The 21872-nt window shown below is 38.9% G+C and overlaps 1 protein-coding gene across 2 annotated transcripts in view; it reads left to right on the forward strand.

Moving 5' to 3' along the window:
• ME1 (malic enzyme 1) overlaps window positions 1-21872 on the forward strand; it is a 175380-nt gene that overhangs the window by 141387 nt on the left and 12121 nt on the right. For both annotated transcript variants that reach the window (XM_069851267.1, XM_069851268.1), the window contains exons 8-11: window positions 4363-4460; window positions 5791-5904; window positions 18600-18705; window positions 21606-21748. In XM_069851267.1, the coding sequence (XP_069707368.1) occupies window positions 4363-4460; window positions 5791-5904; window positions 18600-18705; window positions 21606-21748 (461 nt within the window). The remainder of the gene's footprint in view (window positions 1-4362; window positions 4461-5790; window positions 5905-18599; window positions 18706-21605; window positions 21749-21872) is intronic.

Here is a 21872-nt window from a genome sequence, read left to right on the forward strand (position 1 = left end):
TGCATTTTGATTCTTTTAAAAAACTTGAGTCAGTATTCAGGGTCAAATTTAAGGTCATGCCATTAGACAGAGCAGTTCCGGTTAAACAGATCTGCTATTCACGCTGTCAGTGCTCCCCTTTCAATAGGAAGGAATAAGGGAAGCTGCTGACGAGGAGTGATGACAGTCTCTGCCAGCAGCAGTGATAGTGGGTTCAGTAATCTAATAAACTAGGTTATTATGCTTTTTAGAGTCAAATGGCTGAATAAAATTGATGTGGGATGCTTTTAAAATACCATTTTTAGAGCAGTTCTTCTGTGCAAATCATGGAATGTGAGAAATACAATATTTAAGCCTTTGTATATTGCTATTATAACCTTTGTTATATAACTTACTATATACTTACTATATAGTTATAACTATAACTTACATGCCATGCAAACAATCAATGCAAATTATTGTCATTCAACACAGTATTTTATTAATTTTCCTTATCTCTTTTCTTTTTCCTTAATACAGAAGATGGTATGTAATAGAATTTGTAGAAGTATCACAACTGGTCTTACATAATCCTAGTCCAATTTTGTGGCTAACAAACTTAGCAGCAGTGCATCAACCATGAAGATAAGCAGGATCCCAGCATTCCCATTTGTTAGTAGTTTTCAGCATTTCCTTTTGTCTCCATCATTAGAAATCAGCTTGAAGAGCAGCTTTCCTGACTGAGAAGTTCTCTGGTGAAGATAGGGTGTTGCAGTGGCCACAGCTTCTGGCGCTGGGGACTGGTACAGGATCTTACAGTGCTTCAGCTCAGCTTTGCTTTTCAGGAGAGCAGCACTCCTGATGGTTTTAGGAATAAGCCATGTTATGTAGATTTTCTCGTCCTCCCCTGCAAGCACAGCTGTCTAATATAAAACAGAGGAAAGCACTTGGCATCCGACAAGAGGATGGGATTTTTTTTTTTATTGCCGGTTATGAGGATTGTTTGGTAGAGTACGAAAGGAAACTGAGAGCGTGGTCTGACTTCTCTATTTTGCCATTTCTGGTCCTTGCCAATTTGGCAATTGCCAGGGGAAGACAATTTCATCTGGGAAAGAAACAAGCTAGCTCTTGGATACTGTGGGGTGGATGTGTCTCAGCCCAGCAGTTGTTCCCAAAGCAGGAACCATTCCTCAGAGGAACCATTTTTCAGATTTTTTATTTAGAATGAGGAAGTATAGTGTAAATGATCTCAGCTCCCAGAACGAGTCATAAAGATGACTAAATAACTAAAAATTACATATTTGTATGGACTAAACATTAAATGGGCTAAGAACAAGGTGTCCGGCATTTCTAACCATAATCAAAAGCACATAACAAAAGTTTTAGTAAGGCACATGTTTTTGAACTCTTCAGGTGGATTTACTTCAAAAAATTACTTTCTAAGTGACTTTCTAACTCTGAAATGTGTCCTTAAATTTTACTAAGGTTACCTTTTATTTTTTAAAAAGTAACTATTCATGAAACACAGATATAAATCCATCCAAGATTCATCTCAGATTCAAAGTATCCTTCAACACCCAAGTGATGTCCATTAAGGAAGGGTTTACCCAGTACCGGGCTTCTTACTACTTTTGTTCTTTTAGTTCCTTAGCTACATGCGCTTGAAGTTTATTGGTCTCTGTGCCTGCATTATGCATACCTGTTTTGACTATCTTCTTGAGTTTAATGCAGAGGTTACTGCTAAGTAAGCTTTAAAGTTCACTGTGCTTCTGAGAAAGTAGCCTTGTGAATAACCAAAGTACATCGTTAAGAAGGGCTGCATGCTGAGGACAAGCGTTCAATGTGTAGATTCTGGGCCAAGTGCTTTTGGAGGACTATTCTTGCCTATTCAACATTTCTTCTGAAGGAAAGATCAGTAGTAATGTGAGTTCTCCCCTGAAAAGCAGCCAGGCGACTTGCAAGCATTTGCAGTTAGAGCTGTGGTGATCAAGAACAGAACTGCAGGAGCCAGCAGATCTTACAAGTTCTGTCAGGCTTCTCAAAACCATTTATGGCCTCATCTTTGCTTTCCTACAGTCAGTCAATGGCAGACACTGCTTGGAAGGAAAGACTCTATTCTTATTCCCAGAACTGAAGAAGGGGGACATTTCAGAGCCCATGTTTGTTTCCCTGTGGCTTAGCTCTTTCTGAATCACATGGACATGATTAATCTTCGAGGACTGTTGAAACCCAGTTTTCCACTTTCTGTACTCAGTTGTAACTGGCTGATACAGATTTTTCAGTCCTGATGAAATCAATGCTGTCTGCTATCAGTTCTTCAGAATCTAAAAAGGCATATTGAGCACAAATTTTCTGCTGGCACCATCCAAGTCACTACTGTTTCCTTATCCACAGGATGTCTTCACGGATTCTGTGAACTTGCTGAAACCTGATGCATTTTCTCAGTTCTTTTTATGGTATCTAATGGATCCAAGTTCCTTGCAGGAATAAGGGGTTTAACTGTCCTTTTTTTGGTCCACCTTGTGCCTGGGCTTTAGTGATGATGATCATTTGTGAAAAATACTGAGAAAAAATTGTGAAAAGCTTGTTACTTGAAATCAGTGATCTGTGAAAGCAAGCCTTCAGCCTCCAAAAGGCCCTGTGGGAAGGAGTAATGGCTTTTTGGATCAGAAGACCAGATACTGGGCCCTGGCAACTGACTACAACTTTCTTCAGCATGGCAGAAGCTGACAGCTAGACTAGGCAGTGCTAATGATGCAGCTGCAATGTTGTGTATAGATTTGGGCGCTCCAATTCAAGAAAGATAAGAGACAAATGGATGAAGTCAGGAGGAGAGAAAGGAGTGCTAAGTGTTATAGAAAATCAGAGAATCATTAGGTTGGAAAAGATCTTGGAGATCATAAACTCCAACTACTATCTACTACTAAATCATGTCCCCAAGCACCTCATCTACCTGTTTTTCAAACACCTCCAGGCATAGTGGCTCAACCACCTCCCTGGGCAGCCTGTTCCAGTGAAAGAGTAGAAGAACTGGGATTGTTCAACATAAGAAAAGCAGGTTGGGACACTGTTAGTCTTCAAGTATAACAGACATCTTGTTGCAAAGAGAAAAGACTAGGTTTTCCAGTGGTAGATTAGGCCAAAATAGAGCAACAAGAAGAGGAAAGAGCATTTAGGTTTGAAATTTTCAACCAAAAGTACACTGAACCACTGGAGTAGCTTGCTGAGGTGATCATAAGAATATTTGAAAGAAGATCTTAAGAACAAGTTAGACAAAGGTCAGTCAGAGGTACGGTTGATCCAGCTATTGTCAACAGGTTTGGGTCAGATGCCTGTTGAGATCTCTTTATTGCCCTACTTTTTATTAATAGACGTTTTTCATTATAAGGACCAAAATCTTGCAACCCAAAGAAAGAGAGGTATTTCATTCTTGTGGTTCTGATTTGGAGAAGAAAGGCCTCCACAGGCTACATCATAAAACGAAACGTTAGCCTTTTTCACAGTGTAGCCTGACTCAAAGATAGATTTAAAAGGTACTTTCAGTGTTTTAGATGCTCAGAAGCTGGAACCCCTTTCATGGTGGACTGCAGTTCAGACAATTTTCAGACACTTCTAGCTATCTGTAAATGTTCACAGTTTCATAGGATCATAGAATAGTTTGGGTTGGAAGGGACCTTAAAGATCATCTAGTTCCAAACCCCCTGCCAAGGGAAGGGACACCTCCCACTAGATCAGGCTGCCCAAGGCCCCATCTAACCTGGCCTTGAACACCTCCAGGGATGGGGCAGCCACAGCTTCCCTGGGCAACCTGTGCCAGCACCTCACCACCCTCATGGTGAAGAAATTCCTACTAATGTCCAGTCTAAATCTGCCCCTTTCTAGTTTATACCCATTGATCCTTGTCCTATCACCACAAGCCTTTGTAAACAGTCCCTCCCCAGCTTTCTTGTAGGCCCCCTTCAGGTACTGGAAGTTTGCTCTTCTACTCTGACAACCTTACCATGAGAAATAAACTTTTATTTTAATCTTGTATTTTACAGTGTCTGAAGAATGAGTATCTTAATTTTCAGTATCTGAAGTCCTTCAAAATACTTCTGTCAAGGCTGTGGCACCTTTTCCTTCTTAAAGAGGTTATAACCAAAATATTTTATAATAGTTTGAATGCCCCAGCCATGCCCATCCAGTAGAATCAGTCATATTTTATTTAATGTTACTGTGAAGATATTCCCATTTACATTTAATTGTCATAAGGATAAAGTAAAGTGATCTCCAGTCCACTGTACTTTTTGTTGCTACCCAAAATACTTGTAGCCTTTAGCCAAAAGAAGCTATGGAAGTATTTAAAATGTAATGCTTTGTAATATTTTCCAAAATAACCAAATGTATTCATTCTTTTTATTTCAGGAACTGCATCTGTGGCTGTTGCAGGTCTTCTTGCAGCTCTGCGTATCACCAAGAACCGATTATCAGATCACACAGTGTTGTTCCAGGGAGCTGGAGAGGTATATATTGTTATACATCAGGAAAAATTGTACTAGAAAGATTTTTTTTGTTAACATTTAATCAAGTTATATGTATCCAGAGAACAAGAAGATTAAATGGGTACTAACACCTGCTGAGAGTTGGTTCCTAATTCAAATGTAAACTTATAGAAAATTCTCTGATCATCAGGTCAAGCCTCTTATTTTTTATAAGACATTTTGCGGAGATCTGTTCTCTTTTTAAAAGTTCAGATTTTAGCTCTTCAGCTGTAAATTATTGAACTGTTCTCAGTATAAACAATATACTTGGTGCTACTCAGATCAAGTCTGTAGTTTTCAGAACAACTTGCATCCTGCCTGGCATGTCAGTGCCTTTGTACATCAAAGCTGTCCATCTCTGTGAAGCTCCTTCCCTGGTTTTGCTCCATGTTCAACAGACAGATGAATCCATCATCTATTGTTTATTTTTCTTGTTAATATTGTCAGTGTGTCTCTTGCTGCAAAGAGGTAATGGTCTAGTTATTTCTGAACTGAAAAAGGAGAATCTCACTTGGTTCTCAGTGAAACTAAATAATAAAGAAAGAGAAACAGAATCAACCCCTTAAAGATGCATATGAGTTGGTAATCAGAAATACTGAGTGGTCTGTTGGCTCATTTTGTTACATGTTTTTCAATCTGTACCTGTATGATATTTGATCTGTTGGATGAAATATAAAATCCAGTAAGAATTACAGACGTTTCAGCAAAATATTGACAAGTGAATTTCTCTTGCCCCTGCTTTCACTGGGAGCACAGCCAAGTCTAGAGTTACAAAACACATGAATAGTAGGTAAAAGGAGACTTACTTCTTGATGGATATTTTAAAAAAAGATAAGAGCAAAACATCTTTTAGGACTGCTTTTTTACTTTCTGGCATGTGGAGTGTGGTTTCTTTTAGTTTAAATTACAAAAAAAATATAATGAACAAAATAAAATTCCAAAGAAGAAAGAAGATTTACATATTCTGAGATGATTATGTGGACTAAATGTTAGTTTTAGCATTTTTCATTAGAATGTAAACAGTTACTATGCTCTCCCTGCTGTAAATACCTCTTTAAGATTTATCTACACTGTGATTTATCTATATAGTTTAATAGTTTAATTTTTATCTATACTGTTTATCTAGAATATGGCTTCTACTTACCAAATGGTAGCAACAGTTCATTAGTGTTTACTTTATGAAAAAATAATTATTTGGTTTTATCGTTAAATAAAATTAAGAAACTTACCTAAAATTATGGATAGAGGAAATAAGTGAGCAAGGGATTTCATTCATTTCTATTTTCATATACTATTTTTCTGTTTCCTTCAGGCTGCACTGGGGATAGCAAACCTCATTGTTATGGCTATGGAAAAAGAAGGGGTATCTAAAGATGCAGCTATCAAAAGGATATGGATGGTCGACTCAAAGGGATTAATAGTAAAGGTAATACGATTTTCTCATTCCTTTAAATATCATGATAATTGTTTGCAGACTGTAGATAAAGGCAAGAACTTATTCTTTGTGAAAGCAACTACAATTTGTCTCTCTTGACGTAACAGGCTGTTTTTCTTTTCTAAAGTGTATTAAATGAATGACAGACTCCAATGTTACTTCAGAAGAGAGCATTATTATGGTTAGAGTTCCTGCTCTGTTTCTATTAGAGATGAGCACATAATGAAGATAATTTTTCAGCAGTTCACTAAAAGAAGTGTAAGGAAAGAAATAGTCAACGTGTGTGCTTAGTGTTTCCCTCGTTAATATTATTTGTTAGCGCAGTCTTGCACAAATAGGCATAGATATATTATTAGGATAGCATTCAAGGATTTTTTAAAAGGAACAAAAGTACTTTTGAAGAGAATATTTTCATGGTATTGCAAACATGTCATCCTTCTGCACAAACTGAGATATATCACATCAAATAGCTTTTATGCACGATGATATAGCTCACGTTGCAGATGTTGTGGTCTGCAGTGCTATCAACGCTGGTCAGAATTTGAAGCTGCTGAGAGAGTTCATCAGTCACCCTTACTTCATTCCTTCCATGTGCCAAAATAAAGAAACATATGAATTCCATGTGCCAAAATAAAGATACTGGTATGTTTTAAAAGGTGGTTATATATGTAATAGTTTGTGAACTACTTAAAAGAAATGGATGAGAGGCCAGTTGGCTTTGCTTTTTCACCCTGCCTGTTAGTTAGCAGTGATTATTGTCATCTTTGTTGGTATTGCACTACTGTGTAGTGCTTTTTAGCTGTCTAATATTTAGGACCTTTTGTAGGTCGCGTACTTTTGCATCAGAAGCATGCATGCAACAGCCATGCATACAACCCTAACATACTAGAACAGGTTTTGGCTATGTGTCCATCCAACTAAGGTGGTTAACCAGTCGTTCTTCTCTCCTGCTCTTTTCCTCTCCTTGCTTTTTTGACACCTCTCACTGCTAATTTGCTAGTTAGCCAGGAAGCTGGGTTGGTGCTCTTGGTACGCAGTGACTTCTTTTCACAGTTTCTAAATTGTTTGTGAATTTGTGACTGTATTCGTTCCTCACCACCCTTTAACTTCAATGCTCTTAAGCAGGGCCAAAACCAATCAGTGTCTCACACAGCCTCTAAGTTCCTTTCCTCTGCTTATTCCTTTTTGTACGGCTTTCATTTGGGTTTTGTCCAAAAAGCAGTCCTCTGAATTTCATGTCCTGCTCAGAATGTATTTGTGAACTGTACATGACAGCCAGACATAACAGCTGTCTGTGACACATTAGGGCTGAATTTATGGCCAGATGTTGACACAAGCAGCAGAGCTGACAGTGAGCATTTTGGGTTGTTGGTGGTGTTCCCGGAAGACTTGGGAGCACCAGTCTCCCTGTCTGGCCATCCTGGGGAAACTGGAGAACAGAAGGGTCCTTACTGCTGTGTTGTGTTTGAGTGTAGAACCCACTGGACTGAGAAGATATTTCAGTGCAAGGTCTGAGCTGGGATTAAGAAAATCCATCCTTGTTCTAGGGCTCTGCAAGTCCTCTCTTAGCTTTCTTCTGCAGCTAAATGTTCCCCCTAGAAAGTAAAGAAAATAAAAAATGCTCCTTCCCAAAAGAAAGAAAATACAATATAAGCTTCTTGAAGCTTGAAATTTAACTGCTGAGAAGTTGTATATACAACAAGTGCATAATTAGGCTACTTCTAGTTCCTTTTTCTGGAATGAGAGAGAATATTATACTTTGATTCCACGTAGGAAATTATTTTGGCTTTATCTGACTGCAGAAAAGACTGCAAGACTTGAAGGACTTTCCAAACTCCTAGACACAAGAGAAGTAAAATGAGGAAGATTTCTTAGAAAACTGTGCAATAGGAAGGACTCTGTTGTTAGAAACCTTTTCATTATTGCAAGGATAAGATTTGCCAAGCCACAGCATAGATCATCAGTTAAACAGTTTTTGCATAAGCTAAACTGACTTTTATTTCTTAATGCTAAGGAGGTGTATCAATGCAAATGTATTCAAAAAGAGTCCCTTAAAATTTGCCTGATTAAATACTGCCTGATTAAAGAATTTTACTTGAAGCAGGGAGACCTTTTCAGTCCTAGAAATATTCTGATATGTTGCTTTAACAGTATGAGAATTAATATACTTTCTGAAGACTCAGCGATTGCTTTGTCCAACTTGACTAATTTTTACATAATTTTTATTCTATGCTGTCCTCTGATCATTAATTTTGCAATGCATGATTATAGACTTAAACATTGTTTTTCTTTTCATCTACTTTCTGTAGTATTTCAATCACTGCAAACCAAAGAAAAATATCCTTGGAACTTTTATTGACCTGACTGCAAACAGTTTCCACCTTTTTCTTCTTCCCCTGCTCCCAAGAGCTGCCACGAAGTCACTTATCAGGCTTTTGTAGCTGATTTTCCCTTTGTGGCTTTTTAATTGTTCAAGTGCAGCTGTGTTTTCATTTTCCTGTTAATATTTTTTTCTTTTTCCCTGGGAACCTTCTTTTTCATTAAACCAAGTTTGATGACCAATTTTTCTGCAATGTTGTGGCGAAAGAGCTCATGATTAAGGCTGTTTGTTACGCCTGTAGTCATGTTCTCTACTTCTTTCCAGAGACCTTATAATATTGTTCATATTGGTTTGGGTTTGTTGAGGTGTTTTCAGTATTCTTTCACCTTTCAAAATGCATTTTTAGTTCAAAGGTGGATGAAGGTTTGCAGATCATAATAACGTTGAAATTTTGCCTCTTGAACTATATGACCTTACCCTCTGAAACAGATACCACTCCTCTTGAAATGCCTGACTTACATATCCTAGTGCATTCTGTGGGAAGTTTTAATCTTTAATTAAAAGACACTTTTAAAGTTGCTTTTGCACGCTTGTGTACTTGGAGATTATGCCTAAGCAGTTGGGACTCATCTTTAATTCCAAGTGTCTGAATTGTCACATTGTCACATTCTGTCTGATTAATGAATAGTTATTTACCTATATGAACACATTGATGGGTATTGTCTCCTTCCTTCTGTCCTTCCTTCCTTCAATTTGCAAGACAGCATTAGATTTTTGTTTGCCATATAATCTCCTGTGCACAAATAAAGTTCCCTCACTTAGGGATAAAAGTTATCCATAATTTTAAAAAGACAATGTCAGCATGGAACAGAGTTACTTTTGACAGCTTTGTATTCTATGCTTTCTAGTTCAGTACAGTAATACTTGTATCTAAACAAGTGCTTTGTATTTTACATGTCCGTTTGACGTGTGATCTTAACCCCTGTAACCATTCAGATCATCTGAGTGAGCCTCAGACTGAACAGCAAGAACAAGAACATTTAAAGTCTGACAGCTGGAGGCCTTAGAGTATCAGTCTGTGTAAGAGGAGGACTGATAAAGACACCAAAAGTTTACCAATTTATGTCATCCTGAATAATTAGAATGGAGAGACCCAGGTAATCCTGCAGCTGATCTTCTAAAATGTTTTCGTTTTCCCTCCTTCTTCCCCTATTTGAATATCTCTGGCAATCTTATTTGGAAAAGGCCCTCACAGCCGGTTAACTGGCATTGAATATGACCCTGATAAAGTTCATGTTTCGGTGAATGCTGGATACATGCGTAGTTCAGTCTTTGCTTAGAGAGTGATGGAAGAGAAAGGAGGACATCTGGGACTGATACCAGAATTTCAATGCTGTGTAGGTTGTTGTTGCTCCTGTTATGGTCAGCAGAGCTGGTAATAGAGAGCCTTTAGAGCTCACAACCAAATATCTTAATATTGAACTGAATCTCATTGTGACTGTTACTGAATTTTCTTATTTTTTAGCAATAATTGCTTTTAAAAATGTTTGGATTTCATCCGAGATACTGATTTAATAATTGTTTTAATATTAGTTTGTATTACCACTTCATATTATGCCTGCCTTATCTGCTTGCTTTTCATTATGTCTGGCTTTTTTTTTATGAACAGTCAATTATTTTATTTACTTTTGTCCTTGATCAGTAAATTTATGGCTAACTGCAACTGGCTTTGACTTTTTGATCCAAAAAACTGCTTTGTGTCTTAAGGAAAATGCAATGTCTTGGATATTTCCAAGGTGCCACAACCACTTAAAGCAGTTTCTGCCTGGTTTTACTTAACATGCACTCTCCCAACAAAGCAATCCTAGTTTGCTTTGTCAGTTATTCCGATGCCGGGGCAATTATCGTGCAGCTTCATCTTGCATTTATCTTGTTCTAATGAAGTATGAGTTATGCAGAAAGGGAACACACTAATTTGTCTTTGAACACTCATGGTATTGCTCATACTCATTTTCATACTCATACTCATACCTTATTGCTCTCTATAACTACCTGAAAGGAGGTTGTGGAGAGGAGGGAGCTGGCCTCTTCTCCCAAGTGACGGGGGGCAGGACAAGAGGGAATGGCCTCAAGCTCCGCCAGGGGAGGTTCAGGCTGGACATTAGGAAAAAATTTTTCACAGAAAGGGTCATTGGGCACTGGCAGAGGCTGCCCAGGGAGGTGATTGAGTCCCCTTCCCTGGAGGTGTTTAAGGCACGGGTGGACGAGGTGCTGAGGGGCATGGTTTAGTGTTTGATAGGAATGGTTGGACTCGACGATCCGGTGGGTCTCTTCCAGCCTGGTTATTCTATGATTCTATGATACTCAGCCTGTAATATCTGAAAACAAGCAAGCACAACGCAAAAGGATGATTGGTGGGGGGTGCTCAAGGAATACCCACATTCCTTTCTCTAAAAGAGACCCCACTGAAAATTTGGGTGTTAAATTTCTTGGCATTTAACTGTTTCCTCTTTGACACCATGTACATGAGATGTACTGATGAGATGGTGACCTAATTTGGATGGTTTGTGATTTGTTTTGCTGACACTGTTATTGAAATGAACGGTTGTTTTACTTCATTTTATTTCTGTTGTTTTGTGGGTTCCTGACTTGCTCTGCTTCTCAGATCTTATCTTCCTGAAATAACTGTCTTTGTAAATATTGTCCCGTCTGTGAACGATGTGTGCTAATTTACATGTAAAAGGTATTTTATAAATTTTACAGAACTTAAATAAACAGACCTAATCTTCTAACGATATGCTTTAAAGTCAACATCAGAATTTCATTTACCTAAATCATATGTTTTACTGCCAACCATTATGACATTATCTACTCAAAATTTTGTGTTTTTTCACACAGCTGGCAACGAACTCTTTCTTGATTCTGCTTCCAAGTTGCCTTGTCTGGTTTTAATGCGCTCTATTCACCTTTAGGTGTTAGGTGATGGGCCTGATGAGGAGGCACAGTCACTTTATAATTACAGCCTTATTACGGGGTTTCGTATGGGCTTGTATGTCTCTGCTCTTGGTTCCTAAACAAGGTAGCGCAGGAATTCCTGTCACCTGCAAAGCCCTTTACCTTCAGTAGCCCCTGACCAGAGAGTCTGTATCCATCCCTCCACCTTTTTTTTTGGCATTTTGCAACTCCTCATAATGGATACTGTCCTGTAATTCTCGCCATGAAGGGTGACCTGGCTTGTCCCCTCCTCGCATGCTTTCTGTGCCACTCCTGTCTATTGCCTTTCATGTGTCTGAGGGACTCTAATTAGAGAGATCCTTCAGCTCCCAGACACTGTCTAAAGTCCTTGCCTAAAGCCCTCCAGATGGTTCAAACAACCTTTAAACAAGGGATTTGCTTGCATTAAAAAGATAAAAAGGCACGTAGAGATCATCTCCCAACAGCGAGATGTTTCACCACCTTTTCCCATGACTCTTAACCACATCCTTATTTTTCCTCTTCTTCCTTGGTGCCTTAAAAACTCCTTTTTATTTGTTGTTTTGCGCTTGACTCTGTAATAGGCAACTCAGAGGAATCATGCAAGTAAAACCAAAACATTTTGCAGTTGGAAATACTCAACTTATTAGTAGACTGCTTTGCTTTTTGGTCAGTATCTTTCGTGGTTCTCATGTCTTCAGTATTTAAGAAACTCAGAGGAATTTATTCATTTATCTGTGTGCTGATCTCTGTTGTCTTGTTTAAATAAGCTGCAGTTGACAGTCAGATGGAGGCAAGTGTTTATATAAATAGACTTTTGCCTCCCTGGTTGTGAGGTGGTGCCAACACTGCCTCTAATGAAGGGCAGCGCTGTCATCAGGGAGCTGTGCCTTGTTCTCAGCTTCCTCCCAGCCGGTGAGTAAATCTTGGAGAGTTTCCTGGGCTGCCTCTCTCACCTCACTGACATAGAGCTGCTCTGCTTTTCAGCCGTAAGTCATGGGGCATCCCTGGCAGGACCAGCTCAAACAGGCTGTGGCATTAGACTTCACATTGGTAATATTTGTAAGATTTGCCTCATGTTTTGTACTATCCCGTGTAGATGTCTGCTGTGCAGTCTAGTCTCCTGTTTTTACAGCTGTTTTCTATGAATTTTCTCAGGGTTTTATTCGTGGGTCATTTTTTGTTCGTCTGAGCCTCAATTCAGTTCTATAATATGATGATATGAGTAACTTTCTGTGGAAACTCTGATGTACATCTCCCTAAGCCTGATCCCAATATCTCTCTTGCTTCTTGTGCTGTTGAACAGCTACTGCAACTAAAAACTTAAGAACCCTTCCTAAAACTATGAAATGTTTTCAGTTCAAATAAAAAAATGCAAGCAGTTTTTCATAAAGCTATTAAGTTCCAAGTCCTGTTACTTCCTTTTGTTCCTTGAATTAAAAGGTTCTGGTCTCGATGAGACTATGTTTTACTACTTGTAATAATAATACATAATACCAATTACTCTCATCCATTGGTGAATATAGACATTTTAGCATTGCCAAGATCTTTCATACATAATGTCACTATCAGAGAATGCTGCTATTGTTTCTTTATCTCTGTACTTCATTTGCTGAGTTAACACAGTCCACATTGTAACTCATTTGCTAACAAAGAATTTAGCTCATGTTACTTTCTATCTGAGATACCACGGTGACTTCTAATACAGTGACATATCTGTTTTCAGGTTGCTTTGTTCTCTTCTGTTGAAATCCAAAATATCCCATAGCTTTCTTGGGACAAGATACTGTGATACTGTGATAGAGGCAATATTTTTCCCTGTAACTTCTGACATTTTCACTGTGTCTTTAGACTTCAGGTTTATTGATCTTTTCAAGTGTTTTTAATATTCTTCACCTTCAGTGTTCTAGTGAAGGTGCATTGGACAGTTTATTCAGGCAGCCTGACTGTGCATCAAGATGGTATGGCTGTCTGTCTTCCTGGCACTTCAGTATGTAGGTTGTTTTTCCTTTCTATTCAAGCAAACTTACTATAAAATTCCCAGCAAATTACCTATTCTTTAAATGATAAGGAAGTAATACATTGCAGAAAGTTACAGGGTGAAATGTTGGGGCATTTCTTTTTTTCTTTCTTGGGATGCTGAATACATTTGGAAAATTAAAACAAGAAGGATATATAGCCTCTTTTTCTAACTTTGCCTTCCTCCTTCTTTTGAAAGAATTTGAGTTTATCTTCCTCTCTGAATAGCTGCACAGGTATCACGTTGAGTCTATTACTTCATCAGTGGATTGCAGTGCAAATGATTTTTATTTTGATTTAGGGAGTGTCACTTGATGCAGGAAAGATGCATGTTATACGTAATAGGAAAATATTGTAACTTAAGACAGCTGAAATCTGGCCTAGATGAGTCTTTATATCGCTGTTTGAACAATGGTGCAATAACAACCTTTTGTAGGACCCCCTGGAAAAAATTCTTCCCTGTGTGACAAACGTTGAAGTCCTTCAGTGAGACAGTGAGATTGTACTGAGGCTTGGCGCACTGAAAGAATGCTGATTTTTCTGAGCCCTTTTCATTGGACAAATGAATTTTTAATAATACTAAAAAAGCAAGACAGTGGATTTAAAAGAAAAACACGAATATGACTTTAAAGACTCAAAACTTCATGCACAGAACCCAAGAGCGCGTTCAAATTCTTTCTCAGTTTGCAGTATTTTGAATTTTGCCTTTTCCTATTAGAATAAGAAGGGAAATGTTAGTGAGTTGCATGCCAGGCTATTATCTTAGGATTACAGAGATGCAAGCAGACCAGAGCAGTTTCTGATTTATGCTGCCTTGGCTTGATCCTCCACAGCTCATTTCTTAGCAGCAGATAGCCGGAGTACAAAAGCTAACTAAGCCAGGGCTGGAAATGGAAATGTCAGAAGATGGGCCCTGTGCTCCAGTGTCAGGAGGGAGGCAAGACACAAACCCACACAAATCCAGAATTGAGACTTCTGCAGTTTGGCTCCATCCTCTTCTCTCTGCTGACTAACAAAACCTCTGTGATTTCTTATTCCGGCTGTAGGCATTCAGGGGCGGATGTCTGGAAGCTTGTACTTAATGGACAGACAACCCTTTAGTTTGAGGTTAAGCATGCACAAAACTGAATTGTTTCTTCCTTCCTGCAAGTTGTTGCTTGCCCTGTTGGCAGGGCACAGAGAAAACCTAGTCATGCTCTTGCTGCCCCCTCTCTATTTTGTGGAGAGCAGAACTTAAGAATTTGCCACCTGTGGGGCAGGGGGGGAAATACTATCTAAAGCACTGTCTTCTAAATTATTGAAATTTCTTAGTCAAATGAACTGGCTAGTCCTGAAATCTCAGACATAGATTTTAGGGAGGTTTTATGTAGCTACTTTAGGCTCACTGAATTAACAACTGAAAAACATTTCATAGAGTCATAACGCGGTTTCAGTTAGAAGGGACATTAAAGACCACCTAGTTCCAACCCCCATGCCATGGGCAGGGACACATTCCACTGCATCGGATTGCTCAGAGCCTCATGCAACCCAGCCTTGAACACTTCCAGGGATGAGGTATCCATGACTTCTCTGGGTAACTGGTTCCAGCGCCTCACCACCCTCAGAGCAAAAAATCGCTTACTAATTTCTATATCTAAATCTCCCCTTCTTCCGTCACCCCATGTCCTGTCACTGCACTCCCTGATAAAGAGCCCCTCCCCAGCTTTCCTGCAGGCCCCCTTCACTGGAGGGTTGCTACCTCGGAGCCTTCTCTTCTCCAGGCTGAATAACCCCAGCTCTCTCAGCCTGTCATCATATGGGCAGTGCTCCAGCCCTCTGATCATCTTTGTGACCTCCTCTGGACTCTTACTGATTTCTCACAATCTATTTAAAAATATATATTTAAAACCCCCCTACCCATAGAACTCTTTTATAAGCATTTTCCAAGCAAAATCTCTATGTACATAGTTGTTGTTATTCTTGCTAAGCCACAGAATTTAATATTTCATTTTTAGTTAATATACTACAAAAATATTTACTTGGAGACATGATTCACTCTGACTAATGGGATCAAGCTAATCCAGACCAAAGCTGAAGAAAGAAATAAATTTAAAGTAGTTTGGAGTTTGATTTGGGGGTTGGGCTTTGGTTTGTGTGTTGAGGTTTGGTTTTGTTTGTTTTGTTTCTTTTTAATAGAATGGTAGAACTAAGGGCAGATAAAAATGAAGACAAGACAGAAGTGAATCTCATCTAAGGTGACCAGTCTGGCTAGTATTAGACTTACTAGCCAGTGGCTAGGAAGGGTTGCAGTGGATCACATCCAGGTTAATGTTTGAGTATTTCTTTGTAGGTGAAGGGGCTGGAGAATAGGCCTTATGAGGAGCGGCTGAGAGATCTGGGCTTGTTTAGCCTGGAGAATAGGAGGCTGAGGGGAGACCTCATTGCTCTCTACAACTACCTGAAAGGAGGTTGTAGAGAGGAGGGAGCTGGCCTCTTCTCCCAAGTGACAGGGGACATGAGAAGAGGGAATGGCCTCAAGCTCCGCCAGGGGAGGTTTAGGCTGGACATTAGGAAAAAAATTTTCACAGAAAGGGTCATTGGGCACTGGAACAGGCTGCCCAGGGAGGTGGTTGAGTCACCTTCCCTGGAGGTGTTTAAAGCACGGGTGGACAAGGTGCTAAGGGGCATGGTTTAGTGTTTGATAGGAATGGTTGGACTCGATGATCTGGTGGGTCTCTTCCAACCTGGTTATTCTATGATTCTATGAAATGAGAAGTGATCATTAGTATCGGTAGGAAATGGGACTTGGAATCCTTGGTGTTGCATCAATAAGTGTTTTATCAGCCCTGCTATTATCTTCATTTTAAAATGTTGAAGTACTTCCTCAAAAGCCAAAGTGTAAAGAAGTAACACCGATACATGAAAGATTTTGATTATTTACCTTGATTAAAAATGGAAGAATATCAATATTTTTCTCCACTAAGGATGTCAGCCTCACCTTTTGGCTGTTATGCACTGTAGAAAAAATCAGAGATCGCCTTTCCTGAGAGTTCTGCCTAGATCTGCAGATCCTGGAGGAGCTTGGAGCTACCAGGTTGCCACAGCCTGAAGAATGAGCTGGTCATAGGTCTTGGATAGGTGATTTCTTTTTTCTTGGTAGACCAGGACAGTCTCCAGGGAGGATGAATTTTAAGACAGACCAAAAACTGACTTCTCAATAGCAGCCTGATAAGCTGTTAAGGAACCAACGAAGGAGCAGTATGGTATCGTATGGCTGTGTATGGCACATGTTCCCAGCTCCCCAGGAAACCTACCTCCAAGTTGCTGATTAGATTGCAAAGTGATTTTTATTATAGTATTTTGAGTTATTCTGAACAACAAGCTTTGGGCCTGGAAGTCAGAAATAAATTTTATTCTTTGGTGACTAAAAAGAAAACTTCATATTTTTCTCATGAAAATGTTAGGGAAAAATGCTGCTTTAAAATGAGATGAATCTAAAACCTTGTGTGTAGACTGTGGGGACACCTGCTGGGTTGCTAGTACATGGCAGACTTCAAAATGTATATTGATGGTGGAATGATTTGAGTGTGAATATGCCAAAAATGGTTAATATTGTGGCATTCTCTTGAGGCTGAGAAATTTACATTTTATCTGCAGAGCAAACCAGGTGCCCTTGTTTCAGTATTTCCATGCTAATCATTCCAGGAGAACACTTAAGGCCCAAATAAGCACACTCTGACATACCCTTAATTTAAAAATTCTATTTTTTGGCATGTAAATAGATCTGTAGAAGAGAATTGTCTGGAAATTCCTTGTAATCATGGATGAGCCAAAAGAAGCTGGCATCCTTATGAGGCAGACTAGCTCAATCAGCCCCGACCACATAACAGTTTTCCACAGCTTCCTGTGGTACCCTCGGGATGGAAATGCTTTTCTTGCAGCTGGAAATGAAAAATGGCCTTTCCTTGTGTCTACTAGTCCTTGCAGTGGCTGTCTGAGGACCAGCAGAGAAGCTTCAGAGATGGGAGTGGCACAGCCACACACTGCCATATAGCAGAATCGTGGTCTGAAATGTAGCATTGGATTTCTTGGTTTTGTTAAAATTAAGCAAAAACGCCATTAAAAAAATAATCTTGACTTGAATCTGGTAGTGTGTACAGCCCTTAACTGAGCCAAACTTGTGAAATTCGTAGAAATCTGTTCCAATACTTCAGTACTATTTTAACTATCTTGCTAAGATTGAGGAAACTTTCAATCTTTTCAGTGGGAAAAGATGTGGCTAGGAAGATGATATAGATCTGTTCAGGCTATTTGGTCAAAAGTACATTTAGCGTTCTGTTTTCCTGGTGTATTTCCATATTTATCTGTATAATCTTCTTCTTGCTGTCTGAAATTCTAAGGTGTTGGAGGGGCTGACACCATCTTCTAGATTTGTGCTTGAAAAGTGCCTTTACAGCAATATTTTCTGCAGGCACAAGAACAGAGAGGAGGGTGGAGATGTATGTGTTTTAAACTCTTCTGCTGAAACTGTCAGATGCCTGTGTACAGAGGTTCACGTATTTAGACAACTTATATAATTTTCACAAATTCTGGCCCCTTCTTGTCCCACATCCATGCTACTTCCACTGAGCTGAAGCCCTGCTTGCAGCTCAGCCAATGTCAATGATATTCTATAGCCCCTTTTCCTGCATCTATCGTATTCCATTTGGAAACCCTGTTGGATATCAGTGGGTGTAAACTGCTGGTATTGATCAGGACAAATCTTGTTTCACAGCTGAGTCGGTTTTTTTTCAAGCAAATGGTGCACCAGACCTCTGATTAGAATAATTTTTATTCCATCCTTAAAAATGAATTATTTAAATATGAAAAACATGGAGCAAAATATAGGCTACTCTATATACTCCTCCCATATAGTCTCAATACTTTCAGACACAAGCAAAGCTGAAAATAACTAGGAGAAACTATTTTTGTATTGCTAAGTTATGAATCCCCCTCGCCCTGATGTATCCATACTGTTTGCCATATAAATATATTTATGGTTTACTGTTAGTAACTTTAAGCCTTTGGCTAAATATTAGCAGGTAAAATTAGCTTTAAGAATGGTTCAACGAAGAAATTATTGATGCTTTCATGTTAATATAGCAGTTATGAATTTAAAGTAAAAATGTTGAATTTAATTTACCTACTCCTAAAAGAAATAAATTGGTCTTAAATTATCCCAAGCGTGTTAGCTGCACACAATGTTCCTTTGTTTAATGTCGTACTTGTGATAGATGCAAAACTAGAAATGAAAATAGGACATGTTAAAACCAGATACTTTGTAAACTGATTATCCCAGGATATTAGGTTCCATTGAACTTATAATAAATATATTTTTCTTCTTTTTCTTACTCAGGGGCGGGCCTCATTAACATCTGAGAAACAACGTTTTGCCCATGAACACGGTGAAATGAAAAATCTAGAGGATATTGTGAGAGATATAAAACCATCCGTGTTAATAGGTAATTTCTTTTACTTTAAAGCAATGACCTTATTCTTTGTTGGAAAAAAAAAGAAATGTGGCTTTGTCTGAAGACAAGATCAAGTTCCTCCCCACAGAGTTTACCTTTGTCTGTTTTTAGAAAACACTAGGTGCATAATGGACTCTATTAAGCAACTGAACAAATAGTAACTATCCAAGTATGTAACGCTGCTTTCACTCAGTGTCATCCATTTTACAGGGTCAATAATCTGAGTTAGTTTAAACATCTGATGAAGAACCTTATCACCTTCCTAAATTAGTACTTATTTAGTGTGGATGGTGTAATACAAATAGCCTTAAACTTAGACTGAGAAAAGTAAGCTAAGCACATGTAAAGCTCTGCAAATATGTGCATGCTGTAGCTGAATCTTCTTTTCCCTCTTATCTATGTCCTTAGCCACCAGTCCTTTGTGCAGACCAAAACATAGATTTGCAAGGACTTTTTTTATGTATGAGATGCAGGATTTAGGATAGTAGTAAAGGATTGCTCAGCTCGCTGCAGTTTGATTATTATATTTCAGTGACAATTTCAGGAATGAATTGAAAGTACTTCTTAAATAAATCTTTTTATATGTAAGACTTGAAAAATCATATATTGGGCTAGTAAAATCATTCATCAAATGCTGGAAAATCTGAAATGACACAGCGAAAATTAGCCTACATTTGAAGAGCTACCTTTTCAACTCTGCCTAGACCACATGAACCTTGTTCAGTAAAATCTGCTTTTCTCAATGATCATGAATGAGATAAAGCTTATCTTTTTCTATGCTCCATAAAGATATGACTGCAAGACAGAGACCAAATATTCTAGAGCATTTATTTAAAAGGTACAAGACTGAAGAAGCTAGTGGAACAGAAGAATAGATTGAATAATCTGTGATATTTATTTAGATAAAGGTGTGTGAATGCTTAGGTAGTGTTTGCTCTCATGAAATATGGAGGTTTACTGTGTGTCATTTTTATATATGTGATGCTTTCCCTCAAGGTCACTTTCTCCCACTCATAGTGCATAGTGAAGGTTCTTCGAACAGAAACAGCAATGAAAATTTTTTTTTTCTCCTGTTTGGAGGACTAGACATTCATTATCTTCCTGTGGGCAGCAGGAGTCATGAGAAAAAAGCTATTGATAGTCCTTCTTCTAATGTTTTACTTAACTCTCTCTCAGCGAATCCTCATATGCATTTCATTATTTGCCATAGCTCAAGGAAAAGCCTTAGTTTATCCTGACCAAATATAAGAAAATGGAATTTCAAAACAAACAAACAGCCCCCCCAAAAAAATAGCCAGTGGGGTTGTTCAGAGCATTTTTTTAAACTTTATAACCAAAGATAGTTGTCATTCTTACTATTAGCTCTCCAGAAGTAGTTTTAGAAGATGTTTGGCAACTACAGATCTAACCAGAAACTAAGGTGTATATAACAGGCTCTTACACAAATGGGTCAAAATGATACCTGGCATAACTATTAGTCAAACATACAGTGTCCCAGCTGGTCTAGCAGAGCTTTTGCATCTAAGCATCCTTGTCTAGTCATAGAAGGTGAAGTACAGAGAGCTCAGATTTTCAAAAAATAGTAGTATGTGACAGAAATGTTCGAGCAAGAGATGTTTAAATTTTGAGAGAAGTCACTGATTTCCACCAATTGAGGAGTTGTCTCTGTAGTTATCACGGCGTCAGAATAAATGAATTTTGGCCAGGTGCATAACTGAATGGTTCTTAGATATTATTGGGCCCACATTACACAACTGAACATCACCTAAAGGGCCTGTCATGGGGAGCGTGGGCTTTCAATATACCTCTTGGGAAAGCTCAATTTAAAACAATTCAGAAAATTTCAGTGTGGCACCCACCTCTCCCTGTTTTAGGACATAGGCTGTGCTTGAAGATGTCTCTGTAAGGTGATACCATGCTTTGTGTAGAAACAGTCAGAAAATACTCCAAGGCACTTTTAAGAAATGTTAGGCCTGGAGCGTGTCTGACCATCTAGACAGTTCTGCAAGGTGAGGTCCCCTTGTACCTTCTGCTCTCCTGAGGCAAACACCAAGCTGTCCTTTTAGAGTGAGCTGTGTTGAGATGTTCATTTGTGCATGAAATATTAGAGGTTAGAGTACTGACCCAAGAGACACTCTCTCCTCACACCAGTTTGAATCCGTTCCCACTGTCCCAAGAGAGGAAACAACAGCTTTTTTCCTGCTGTTGAAACTTGGATGCAGTGTGGAAAGCAGAACAGGGAGCCAGGCTCTGGGGACTCTGAGCAAGAAGGAGGCTACCTTCTCTACAATACAAGTGATAGGGGCCTCCCTGGACATAAAGATCCTTAGGTTTACTCATTTGTTTTTCACTGAAGGTGTAGAAAGCAAGAATCTGATCCTTGGATTCCCAGCTCTTGCAGGTTAGGCAGAAATATAAGTGTATTGGCATCTCAAAAATATCGCACACGCTCCTTTTAGGTTGTGAGTGCAGTATGGAGAATAGAAAAGCATCTCTGGTGGGAAGGGAAAGGAAGGTGTGTTTGAAAAAAAATGTTGCTTTCAGGGAAGCCTTAGACTCAAAATTGGGTTTATTCATCAGCTGAGGCTGGAGATGACGGAAATATCAGCTGTTGAAGGCAGACTTTGCTCATCATCATGTCAGGAAAAAAAAAGATACCTGACACACTGGATTTGGGAGGAACTACCCAGTCTGTTGCATGAGATTTTAGGAGACAGACCTGTACTTTCCTACTCCTTACTGGACCTACCTGCAGGTTACGTGGTACATTTCTGTCTTAAAGAGGGAGGTATGCAGTAAAAGGAGTTATATCCTTTTAAAAGTGACATGCATGTCTTACCTTGAACGGATTGCTTTTGTCTGCTTGTTATGTGTGTGTTTTTCTTCTTTAGGAGTTGCAGCAATTGGAGGTGCTTTTACTCAACAAATTCTTCAGGATATGGCTGCTTTAAACAAACGACCTATTATTTTTGCTCTCAGCAATCCTACTAGCAAAGCAGAATGTACTGCTGAGCAGTGCTACAAATATACAGAGGTAACAAAAAATTAACAGGTTTCCAGAATACATAGTGAAAAGTAAATCTGAAAAAAAAATTAAAATGGGAGGAGGACAGAGGGTGGAGTGGCAAGTACTAATCACATCTCTGTGTGTCAGTAAA

Source organism: Phaenicophaeus curvirostris, chromosome 2 (assembly GCF_032191515.1).
Source record: "Phaenicophaeus curvirostris isolate KB17595 chromosome 2, BPBGC_Pcur_1.0, whole genome shotgun sequence".
NCBI lineage: Eukaryota > Metazoa > Chordata > Aves > Cuculiformes > Cuculidae > Phaenicophaeus > Phaenicophaeus curvirostris.